Source organism: Mya arenaria, chromosome 2 (genome assembly GCF_026914265.1).
Source record: "Mya arenaria isolate MELC-2E11 chromosome 2, ASM2691426v1".
Lineage (NCBI taxonomy): Eukaryota > Metazoa > Mollusca > Bivalvia > Myida > Myidae > Mya > Mya arenaria.
Window position 1 is genome coordinate 58,637,979 of NC_069123.1, and position 13,566 is coordinate 58,651,544.

A 13,566-nucleotide genomic window follows, 5' to 3' on the forward strand; every position below is an offset into this window, starting at 1 on the left:
TATTTCTGGGACAATATATTATTTAATGTCTTTAAATAACTTAATGATTGATTCTACTGGTCAGGTCCATTGTTAGCTAACGCTACTTTAAAATGACGAGTTTCACAATAACAGTAACTCATTAACAGTAAAAATCTCTTTTCAGTTTTCTGCTACCCAGTATTCCCTTGCTGAGAAAATCTTCTCATATTCCGATGGATATCTGTAACACGAAGACTTCAGCACGTTGATTGTGCTACCGGATATGTTAAGGAAGTTCATCAATGTCAACAGGCACATATAATTATCATCGGAGCATTTTGAAAATATAGTTTGCGTGTTAACGTTAATGTTATGACGAGATCGTATCACATGAGGCAATATGTTGATTATCTTTATTTCTTTTTTCTATAATGCGAGTCATCGTAGTTTCTAATCGTTTCTACTGTATTTTTTTCTCAAACAAAATCAATAACTATTGGCCTTTGAGCTCTCTAAGAGAATACATTTGTTTGTCCTTTGTTTTGATTAAGGTTACCATATGTGGTCACTTTACTTGAGGAAGCGTATCGATGACACAGACAGACAATCAATACAAAATATATTTGATGTGAACACGTCAATGATTTGCCAACTTTGTGTTTGTCATTCTTTTCTGTTAGTGCCTTGCAAATAGTTTATGTACTTTCATATAACATTTATTTTCAATGAAGTCACGGAATTATCCGCATCTATAAAACAGCAATAGTATTCTTTGGTTATCCGGCCAGAATTTACCCGTAATTTGACCAAAGGTTATCAAGGTCATGTGTTTAAATGTTTACCTTCACAGGCGGATTTAAGACCTGCACTATACCATTCAATTTTTAACGAACAACCCCAATCTTGATTGTACGGTGCAGGTCGATTGCCTAAGAAATATAATTTTATACTCTTTACAAAATTTTGGGTTGTTTCGATCAATTTTTATCACGAGAAGATATTCATTTTTTTTATATCACCACTGTCAAGCGTCATTGTCTTGAAGGACACGACAACACTTGGAGCAGACAACGTTAATTCATTCTTTTTCGGTATCAGAAATACTTGGCTGCATGTTACATTAAACTAATTACCGCTTAAATACAATAAAATGGTGCAAACGTCCGTATGGTTAAGATATATAACTAGGTTTTTGTGCTTTGTTCATCTGTCGTTTCAGGGTCTCGGTTTAAAATATATCCTTTGTCAAATGTGTGTGTGTTTAAATTTGAAATATGTACAATTCCGAACAGAAGAAGTAAGCAAGCACTTTGTTACGATTGTTTCTGAGATTCATGGATACACTTTCATGAAGCTAGCAGTTTTTTATGCAGTTGCCCGAATAACGAATTCAGGATGCAAAGTCAGGGTGCAAAATGTAATTTTTGCTTCAATTGAATGCTCTTCTATACGATTTAATGTGGCATTTATCCGACCCTGATGGTTGCATGTTTCGAGCGAACATAATATGACATATTTTTTGCTGCGATTAGCACGCATGTTCTATCATAGGTGGATCATTCGATTTAACACATTTGTAGAGTAATTTGAACGGGATAATAAGTTACTCTGCTCCTTTTGTTGTTATATACATGAATTTATAGGATAATTCACATATAAATGACGCCAAAGGCTCTCTTACTAACACCTTTAAGGAACTCTTGAATAACAGTGTCAGATTATTTTTATCGCATGCCTTTTTCCAGTTAAACACACAAAAATACCTACCTGTTTCACATGCGCTGAAGATGAGCCGAATACCATAACCTGACAAAGCGATGCTATTTCCAGCACTAAATGCATTGCAGAAATGTTATACACGGAAAATATGTTTTTCATATAAGATCGTTTTGGTTGAGTTCTTAAGTAAAATGATATCCAGTAATAATCACCACATAAACACAATACTTGTAATGAAATTGACGTTCTTATTGGTGGTGACATCACATCCGGCTTTATGACATCATAATTTTGTTATATGCTCACGACGTCATTTCAAGTTTAAATGCAGAAAGTTACGAACGTTTTAAGGATGTTTTTTTTTATGAAACTAAGAGGAAATATCAAGTTTCCCTCTGATGATTTAAATGAAAAATGAACTACTTTAAAACCATATAAAATAAACGTTTATCTGCTGGAATATTAATAATTAATTTGTTAAAAACATGCTGAGTGATATTACAAATGTGTGATACATAACGTGATGGTAACTTTAAACCGGAAACAAGGTTTCGCATGTGGTAAAAATAATAGAATTTGACTAACTATAAGCTTACAGCCCATGAGTTACATATAATATAAACATATAAAGTTTTATTAAATGAGCCTCCATTGGAAAAAAATATTCCACGGTATGTTAACTGATTAACTATTCCTATTTCTTTATTTTTAAATTATTTCTCAGTCTCTTCCCCTTTTCGAAACACCGTAATATTTTGTATTGTCAATATCACGGACCTCTAAACCATGTACATTATCTGAATATGGGAATGGACTAACACACAGGCAAACAGAATGTTTGGTATTTTAATTAATACAATGCCATGCTATATGATTACAACTCAACTCAACTCAATACTCAATATTCTTTTATTATATCACAGTTTACATTTAAGGAAAAGCATGTGAAAACGCAATATATATATATGTTAACTCAGGTATAAATGTGTGTGTTAATGGCGGCTTCACAACAGGTTTAGAGTTTATCATTATACAAAACAAATATAATTAGTAAGGGGAATGTGGTTAGTTTAAATAGTATTATTTTTTTATGACAAAACAAATTCATTTATTTGAATTAGGATACAATATAATCGATATAGTTATAGGATATAAAATGAAAAACTATAAAATACATGATCAGATTCGTTTAAAGTGATTAACTAAGATTTTAACAAAAATTGCTGTTTTCCTTAAGGTATCCGGGTTCTTACAATTCAAAACTTCACTAAAGTGTAAGACATTAGTTCTTGAGTAAAAACGACTACTTATATATTTTTTTTTCTGGTAGGATTAAAAAATGGACATGTAAGTAAATAGTGCAGTTCGTCACCGATATCGTTTAGATTACAAAACGTACACTTTCTATTGACATGTGCAGGGGCGTAGCTTCCTTTAGGCCGTGTAGGCCGCGGCCTACACATTTTTCAGGAAATCGAATTAATAAAATTGCTAAATCTGCAATAAAGGCATAGGGGATTAGGGGCTTTAATTTGAAATCCCAACAAATGCGCCTTAATATAAATTTACTTCAAGGTAAAACAGATTGATATTGTTGTTCTCATTAATGTTTTTACAACAAAACGCACCAACCACAACATAGCTAAAATAAAAATCGGGGGGGGGGGGGACACCCCAAGAAAGTGGCCTACACATTTATTTTCGTCAAGCTACGCCCCTGATGTGGTACAGCATTCTGTCTCCATCTACCGACTTCGATAGGGAATTTTTACTAGTGCGGAAATGCAAGAATGTAAAACGTAGAGGTTTGGGTAAAATATTAAGGTACTCCTCAAATTTAATATCAGACTTAAACAAAGAGTACATTTTACCCTTAGACGAAAGATTAAATTGTTCAAAACAGGTTTGCTGAAATTGGTCTACAAGGTTAGATTTCACAAGTTTACTGACATGTTTTACAGGTACTCTTGTTTGGTTATGCCAAACGTATGAATAACCCGTTGAATCAAGTATTGACTTGATGTAACTGGCCCAGACTGAATTATTACTATGTAAAATGCCTTTATATATCAAGAAACTTATTTTCGAGTCATGGGATGAAACGATTTTACTCCAGTAACTAATCATTCTGGTTTTAACTATGGTGTTAAGGGGTATCTACCCAGTTCCGAGTAGAGCATGTAACGTGGAGTACTTTTTCTAGTATATGTAATCCGTCGCAAAAAATACAGTGAAATTGCCCCAACAGATCAAGGTTTTCAAAACCCCAGACTTCACATCCGTACGTTAGAATCGGGACAATGGTAGAATCAAAAAGCTTCAGTTGTATGTCCAAAGGCAAGTCTAGGTTATTAATTCTAAGAAATAGAGCATAAGTAATCTTGGAAACAGTTAAGACTTTTTTGAAAATCACGTTCATTGTCTGCAAAGAGTACAGTGTCATCAGCATACAAGAGAATAAGTAACTGAAGGTACATAATTGTCTCATTAGCATCTACTTCTATAGAAACACTAGAACATGTTCTTTTAAGGAATTCTTCTAAATCGTTTAGGTAAATAGAAAATAAAATCGGAGACAGATTTTCTCCCTGACGAACTCCACAAAAGCTTGGGAACATGGGAGACAGATGCCCATTGATGGAAACGCATGATTTTATATCATTATACATGTTTTTTTTTATGACTGTTTACCTTGTAAGCCAGTTTGCATTAGCTTATGCCACAAGCCAGCTCGCCAGACAGAGTCAAATGCGGCAGAAAAATCAATAAATGAGCAAAACAGTTTCTTTTTCTGGGCCCTTACAAAAACATGTATATAAAGTTATATGTAATTAATGTATTCTGATTAACAATATTTTGACGACATATATAATCTGACACGAATTAAGTTAAACTGTGTACAGTGTGTAGTTCATGTCTTGTATGAAATCAATTAATTTGATAACACTAGGCTTACTCACTATTTTCGTTTTAAATACGTTCTGTGTAGTCAACCTATACATTACAGACAACTCGAGTGAAATTAATGTTCTATAGCACCATTATTTTAAATGATGAAATATTCTTGTTAATATGCAATTATACTGTAACCATAACGCTTAATTAGTTTCAAAACGTAGCTGGCGCGTCTTAGGTCCCAGTTCTGTTAAAGGAACAAGTGTGCTCAGTCATGTATAATAAACCTATAACAATCAACCATTGTTTTTACTTCACTTTATTGACAAGTCGGGACGACAAAACCTTTATATAAGCATGATTAACACTTATACCAAACATTATTGTATTCAAACTTGTAAACTTTACATTTGTATTAAACATCTAAATCAAAGAACGCCTGTTTTTCGATAATTCATGTATTACTGTTACAGGAGGCTTTCCATGAGAAATAAATTGCCAGAATGACGATTCTGCAATAATAATACACTAGCCTTAATCACTCTATACACAGGCTGGTCAGTTGCTATTGGAAGCACTTAGCAGCATTCTGTGGTTTGAAAACATATTACATATATTTATGTTGTTGTAGTAGTGATCATGCACCAGAAAGATCATTGTCTTTAAACACCAATGCCTATTCAATTGAATAAAACAAAAATAAGTGTATTTTACAAACCAAGAGCGAGTCCCTATAAAATAATCTAAATAGTTTTCACCTTCTGTAACCATGCTGTTTCCAATATTGCAACAATATTCTGTTATAAACATACATATAATAATACATTAAACAACAATACTGTACTTTGTATATTGGTTGTGTTATACAAAATGCATATTTATTTTCGCACCTACCATGTTCATACACTTGCCATATATAAGATTATAAGTCATCCATGGCCACTCGTGTAAGATAGGTTTATTCCGACCCGAGCGTAGGGTGTTTTGCGGAAACGAGGTTAACCGAATTTCCGCAAAACACCCTGCGCGAGGGTCGGATGGAAACCTATCTTACACGAGCGGCTATGGTAGATGCTTTTTCTCCCATCTCAGTTAAACAAAATTAAGTAAAAATGTAGTTTTGCTGGAACTCTTTTGTGCTTAGTGAAAATAATTGCGTATGGATATCTGAAAATCTACAATAAACGTGTTATGAAATTGGGTGGTCAGTGTATATAAACACAATTCAATGTTTTATACTTTAATAACGATATACATCTCATGATAGTTATCACAACACTGATATGTACAAAAGCCTGCAGCAGTAATAAGAATAACATCAGACAGTAGGCCGAGCCTAATATTCATTAGCAGCTCTGAGTAATCATGGTATCATTTTATTTGAATGGAATACCAAACAAACCTGTCGTTTAAAATCCTTTTTAGAAATATAGAAGAAAGACAAATTATATTTTGCAGTGTAAGATTACAATATGTTTCACTTCGTGAACATCAAAGTAAATATTTCATTCATGGCTACGCCATTCGTAAAATACTGCTGCTGGAGCTCATTCGGTGAACAAAAATACGTTCTTACACTGAGACAAACAATTACGCTCCTTATCATATGCTTTCTTGTGATTTAGAGATTTAATTGAGAAATAAAATTGATAAATTTGATATTTTTCCCTGTTTAAAATTTAGCCGGCGTTCACTTCGAAATCAAACGAGTGCGCAGGTTTGAGACATACGTACAACGATGCTATTTCCGAAATATTTACACGTCAACTTCCATTCCTTAAATGAACTGCCTTTTGGCAATTGCGTTTATCAATCGATGAACGCAACATCTTCGGATATGTTCAGATCGCAATTCATCGCGTAACAATATACATGAAAACAATTGATATTGTTATTGTTTGTATTGTGTCAGCAGGTCCCGTAAAATATAAATGAACACTTTAGAAAGTGTTAATTTATTATATTTTAAATGTGCTGTTGCCATAAGTGTTTCATTTTTACATTTAAAAGTGATTTCAAGATGTTGATCTTTTTCCGCGTTATTGTGACGTCATTTGAAAAAATGTTTCCGGTTACAGTCGGGTCGTTCTATTAACAGAATGGGAAAAAAAGGATAAGTGAAAGGTTTTCTTAAATGGAATGAAGTATTATTTTTTTTGAAATTTCGAAAATTTGAATGAAATAATGAACTATTGGTGTAAATATAAGGAATGAATTGCGGGGTTGATGTCATTATCAGGGATATGAAGGCAATTGGGCTGGTCAAAGTACGGGTGGAGTCCTTCGGACACCACACACTTTGACCAGCCCAATTGCGTTCATACCCCGATAATGACATCAACCCCGCAATTCATTCCTTAAATGACGCATCGTTCGCATACACTTTGGTGCACGTTTCTTAAATAACTTTAAATTCCTCTCATTTTATACAACATGTTTGCAATAAATAAAGAAAAAACAAAGAGCATTTGTTTCAGTGTTCGATCGCAAACACTCCGTGAACACCAAAAGTAAATGTTTCGTAAATATATAATTAAGTTGCGTAGCTTTTGGTGCTCACTCGGTGAATATAGATATTAGTATCTTACACATTTTAAGCTCACTTTAAATCACATGCAATTTTGAAGACAAATGCAAATGAAGCATAAGATCGTGGGATGTACACCGAAATCATCAGCTCGTGTTTAATCAGATACTTTTTGTTACTGTTGTCCAAAAAGCTCTTCTCATATCAGTGTTTTTTACTACGACCATGCATTGCTCATGTAAGAAGGTTACTGTCGTTTATTTCATTTTTTGGTCAAGCTGGTATTTTCAACTTGATTTGGCCCCTCGGCTAATGAAAAGCGCGTACAAGCACCAAGCTAATACTTGTTTTAGGTGATTGACAATGATATATGCACGTGCTCTGGAGGGTAGTTATATTACACAACCTGAAAATATTTTCAAGCTCAAGAACAATTTTTGTATCTCAAAATGAGCTGAACAAGCTTTTTATTTACCATTGACCATTCTCAATAATCATTTTACCTCTTAAAAGGCCAACACTTCATCAGCAATTGCTTAAATGTTTTTCTAAAGTCAGGACTACTAAAATTATAAAGTAATGGGTTCAGTGTAGAGTTGATGTATGCCATCCAAAAGGCCAAGTTTAAAACTTGCTCAGGTACTAGGGCAGGGTCAACGATACTGATGTCAAACACGATATGAAAAGGTAACCATAAAATAGCATAGCCAAATAGTATGTATGTCAAAGTGATAAAAGCACGCCTGTCTTTAGCCATGCGATTACTTTGTTTCGATTGGCTAATCCCCTTTTCGGAAGACCCATACTTGGTAGTTGGAACTTCTAAATGGTTTGAAAACTTCGACTCAAATTGATTCTGTGACAGAGACTTGCTTTGTTTTGGTTTAACATTGATCTTGACCACATTGGTAACTTTCGACGTAGAAGGTTCGTTGTAGTCATTCGACACAGTAGACACTGTGATTGTCTGCGTCACTGTCTTCGTGTCACTTTTGAAACTCACGTCTGTGATCTTGGACCTTTTTCGCATGAATATAAATACGTACGTATAGCAGAATATCATGATACAGTATGGACCATGGTGGCCCAGGATCGCTACGATGAAAACAAACTCCTTGTTTAGGGAGGGGTCCCAGAAACAGACACCGGGTTCGCTATACCTCACCCGGTCAGCGATCCACGCAGGAACCCATAGCAGCAACATAAAACCCCTGAAATATGCACACATATTGCCTTTGTGTTGTGAGAGTTATATTTGCTGCAAATTATCAATAAAAAACACACCAAGATTCTATACAAAACGTTTTACTCTATTTTCCTAAAGAACAAGAAATCATTTTGAAGTACGGATTAATAAAATCTCATTACGTGATGTGAGATAAAGATCTTTTTGTGTTTATAACAACGTAAACCAATGCATTAATGTAAGTGGAAATGTCTGTTTAAATTTAATAATTCTGATGGAAAAATGCCTGCAGTGTTAACGATAACACGAGGCGACCGTTCTATAAATCACATACTATCACGCAACCTTAATCTATGGCAATGCATCCTAATTTGTACTCATATCCTTATCATTCAGACTAATTGAGTTATATAATGCACCATTAGTGGGAGCACATTATTACCAGACAGCAAGAATGGAGAGAATGCACTTCCGCTTGGTGTGTCTGTGGCGGTATTGCAGCGCCCATGCGATGGACCAGAACCGGTCAATGGATATCAGGATCAGCGTGAACACAGACACAAACGTCATTCCTAAAATAAGTCAGCAAGTCAGCATAAGATACATGTAGCAAATATCTTCAGCTTTTCAGCGTTGTGAAGTATTGACTATGACCTATTCAACACAGAGGATAGCATAACAATAAAGAAAATCTCTGCAATCGCGCCTGCCAAAAACGTCACAGTGCCCGCAATTGAACTTCATTTATATGCATCATGTCATGATGTAACATGTATCATCGTATCATCCGACAGAAAACGAAATCAATTTTGAAAGGTTGTGTCCAACTGCGTTTTGTTAAATACTTGTGCTTTCGAGAACAAGAGGTATCAGTCACAAAGGCTAGAAATCTGATATAATGAATTCAACGAAGGGGACATGCTAATTATTACTCAATACCAATTTTAATATTATAATCAATGTTATGTAGATGTTTCCCTCATTTCTCGGTCAGTAATTAATAGTTATTAACTTCAACACGATACCACCCATTTATATATAGTCCAATGTCAAGGTACTTAGTCACAGGCCGGGTGGAACTCTTACGGTAAGAGAAAACGTAACACAAGCTTTGAACGAAAATAGGGCAGTTATTAATGCCATAAAAGTGTTTTACGAAATGTCGTAAAATAAAACATAAGAGTCAATAGCATGTGTATAATTACATTTCCCGAAATACATATCTGGGTGGATAATCCGCCCTACTAGAAACATATTATTTTGTAAAAATAGTGCCGGTCAAAACTGTTGAAGGGAATAGAAACAGAGAACTGTAACAATACATATGGTAAGAAAAATGAAGAAAAACATGGACGTAAACGATGTGTTCACAATCAAATATGACATGAAAGAAGTAAGATCGGCTCATTTTACGACCTTATTATACTGACAGATAATTAAACGAAAGGTGGTGGAAATGGTGGTGGAGGTGGATTTTGTGAAACTAAAATAAAATGCCGAGGCTTTCGCCCACGCTAAACATATATCAGTAATGGCTACATGGTATCGCGATTGGCTGTTCATTGCCACATGAGATACAACTCAAAGGTGATTGGCTAAGGCAAATATTTATGCGGGAGCTTACTGCTGACATGGTTAAATACCACTTAACTATTGTTTAACAATTTCCAAAAATAATATTATGTTATCATTAACACATGCTTTGAATGAAAATAGGGCATTTATTCATTCTATAAAAGTGTTTTTACGTAAGAGTCAATAGCATGTGCATAATAACATTTCCGAAATACATATCTGGGTGGACAATCCGCCTCGAGGAGAATCCTCCGCCGACACCCAGAGAGGTATGGAAGGGTATTCAAGCAAAAATTACATCCTGCTCTCCGACTTGAACATCTTTCATTTTGACATGTACATCTTGCTTTTTAACTTGTACATACTGTTTTCATACTTGTAAATCTCGCATTCTGACATGTACTGTTGTACATCTAACTTTTTGACTTGTTCATCTTGCATTCTGACTTGTACATCTAACTTATTGACTTGTTATTCTTACGTTCTAACTTGTACATCTTGCATTCTTACCTGTTCGTCTTGCATTCTGACTTATACATCTTAGTTTCTGACTTGTACACCTTCCTTTCTGACTTGAACATCATTCTTAATAGTACACATTGCATTATTGTATCGTTAATTTGTTATTTGAGCATCTGTATTCGTGAAAGCTTCTTCGTGTATCTTGGTTGGTCCAAAGTGATATTCAGCGATTGCTGATGCATACATGTGTATGCGCATGTTTTCTGTATTGTCGTTTGTATTGTATACCGGTATTGCAAGAGAAAACAGACTTTGCAAATGCTGTAACGCTAATGTTATAGAAAATGAATACCATTTTGTATTATGCTGTAGTAAATTTAGACTCTTACGCTTAAAATATCTAGGAAATATATCATGGCCAAATTTAAATATGTTTAAACGACTAATGTTAAGCAAAAGACAAACTAAGATAGCAATCTACATTAAAGAAGCCATGAATTTAAGAAATACTTTCCTTGTACAATAGTAATCCTCCTTATGTTAACCTTTGTTTATTTATGCTTTTCCCTTCTAAGTGTTTAACAATTTATATTGTCATATTTAATTACATGATGTATATTTATTATTATTCCGTCCCCCATTATAGTTGATTTATGTTTTATCCATATTTATGTTGTTAATGGCCAAAGGCTATTTTATGCCGATCTGCCAATAAACTTTGAAACTTGAAACTTTTGTATTACTTGGCGGTTAATTTTTAATTTATTCATTAATCTCAGATAAAATCGTGTTAAATACTCTTCTTTTATACATCTTTTATTCTAGCTATGTTCTAGCTTACTTCCTGACTTACTTTCTTTCTTTGCTTGGTTTTCCTGTATTCAGCAAGCATCAGGACGAATACTGCAAAGTCATATATCACGCCTCCAACAGAAATGACGCAAAGTCATTTGTCCAGGAGTGGTCACGTGGTGACGCCATATTTTTCCATATTGGGTCACCAAATTTATATCGTACCAAAATGGCGTTTATTTTCCGATTCCGATGAATAAATGGAACATTTAAACATGGAAACAGGTTGTCGACGTGATATATACGTTTTTAGTAGGTGACCCGATATGGGATATACGGGGCGCAGAAAACATATGGTTTCCTTTGCCGTGTATATCCCAAATTATGTCGTATATGCTACGTTGAAAGGCAGCATCTTGCTTAAAATGTAGACTTAAATCAAAGATAATTTTTCTTTTACTGCACCATTTTAAACGAAACATAAGGCTTTCTATGTCGTGTAAAGAGCCCCGCGTTCGTTTTATTACCGGAGTTTGATAATATTATTTCTTTGACCATTGGTAACCATAAATATTGTGGATGTACTGTTCGAATTATCATATGTTTCACATTGCTCACAATGCTTTGCTCTCAACACGCGAAACTTGAAATAGATAATAAATGGCTAAGCCAGAAATTGAAAACCTTCGTTTCATACCTTATACCAGAAATCTGACACATTTCGATCGGATTTTTGTTTTATGATATTTTATACATTATCTAACGGATATTTAATACCTTTAAATAAGAAATAAATGTATCTACGAATCGAAATTCCTTTGTGCAAATATATGTTTTACCAAGCCCGGTAGTCGGGGTGGGTTGATTGTCATAAAGGAGACCTTAGGCATTGGATGATTCCCCCGTCAATCACGTTTTTAAAATACACGTTGAGATTCCCTTCTGGAAGAAGACTGGTTGTTTTAAATCTTAAAAAAGTATTCAATTTCCCAGTAAATCTCGGAGGCGAGTTTTGTTTAATGAACCTTTCTGCTCGAGGGGCGAGAATTAAAAAAATAACCCAAATGTTATGAGTCTGAAATACCCCGCTTGTGCTAGCCAACCACAACCTCCCCCAACACGCGGAGCCAAACATTCATAACCGTTAATCGTATATTCTTATACTTACCTATTTCAGTATTGCTTTAACTGTTTATGTTGAACCTTACATGTCGTATAAAGGAGGCAATCTGTATGTTATTTAATTTCAATTTAATCACAAAGACAGCTGTAAACTGCAATTTTCTTTTCCGAAGCATTCCCTCTTCTTTACAAACACATACAAGGGTAATGCTTTGCACTTTCCCTTGACCAAAAATTACAGATGTTACGAGTGACGGTTCATATTCAGATGTGAACATGAAATATTCATTTTTATGCTGTTGAAACAATGCCTTTATCAATATTTATTTACTAGTAATGTAATTTAGTGGTTTAGTCACGCAATACTGAGTCAAAACTACCTGCAAATATACACTTAAAATTATTAATTTACATTTATCATAAGTTTAAATTTACCGTAATCAAAGAAAATCCAGAGAGCACAGAGGACCTCCCCAAATGGCCAGCGTCCGAACACAATAAACGTCGCCTGGAAGCTCATTGCAGTTAGGCCAACGGCAACGTCAGTGATCGCAAGGTTCACAATGTAGTAATTAAACGTTGTCTGCAGCCTCCGATTAATTTTCACCGCAACCAGCACGAGTATGTTACCCAGGATTGTAACTAATGTTACCATATAAAGAACTATACCGATTAAAATCTTGTCCCAAGTGATAGTTAAGTATAACTCGTCTTGCTGTTTGAGATTTGAGCTATTCTCCATTGACGACGCCATGGTCGAGGTAAAGACTTTCGCTGAACTGGTCACCGCTCGTCTGAAGATTCCAATATATATATCTGGTGTGCGGTGCAAGAAAGCATTTATATCGGAGAATATTTGTTATATAGATGCATTCGTGCGGTTCATTTGCGTCAGTATTAAATAGGTTTCAATGTTGTACCATGGAGGGCCACGTGATCAAAATTGACCAACTGACATTACGTGGGTATAAAATATGTTCGATAAAAAACCTTTGATGAAAAAACAATTTTTAAACTGATGAAAGAAAACACACCAAGATACATTAAAACGTATGTACTATACCGTTATTACTAACTTTTGGACATGTGTATGGTATTGAAATACTAAACTGGTCCCTAAAGTTGAAGACTACGTTTTTTATAGCTTGGTTTACGAAAATTAGGACACGAAGCAAGTTTCGGATGAGATTTTGCTGATCTTAAATAATCTGATTTTTAATAAATTGGTAAACTTGACAATTGAATGATATATTCATGACATATAACAGTATCAACGATATAATGTACGTAACCAAACAATGCAATTAGCTTGGCCGTATCTTCCTTT

General features: G+C 34.5%; 1 protein-coding gene across 1 annotated transcript; it reads right to left on the reverse strand.

The window, feature by feature from the left end:
* Positions 1-7,601: 7,601 nt before the first annotated feature.
* LOC128216270 (muscarinic acetylcholine receptor M5-like) lies at positions 7,602-12,993 on the reverse strand. The gene is made up of 3 exons (XM_052922841.1): positions 12,675-12,993; positions 8,731-8,860; positions 7,602-8,313 (listed from the first exon to the last, which is right to left on the reverse strand). The coding sequence occupies exons 1-3, from the start codon at positions 12,991-12,993 to the stop codon at positions 7,602-7,604; spliced, it is 1,161 nt and encodes a 386-aa protein (XP_052778801.1).
* Between the last annotated feature and the right edge of the window lie 573 nt (positions 12,994-13,566).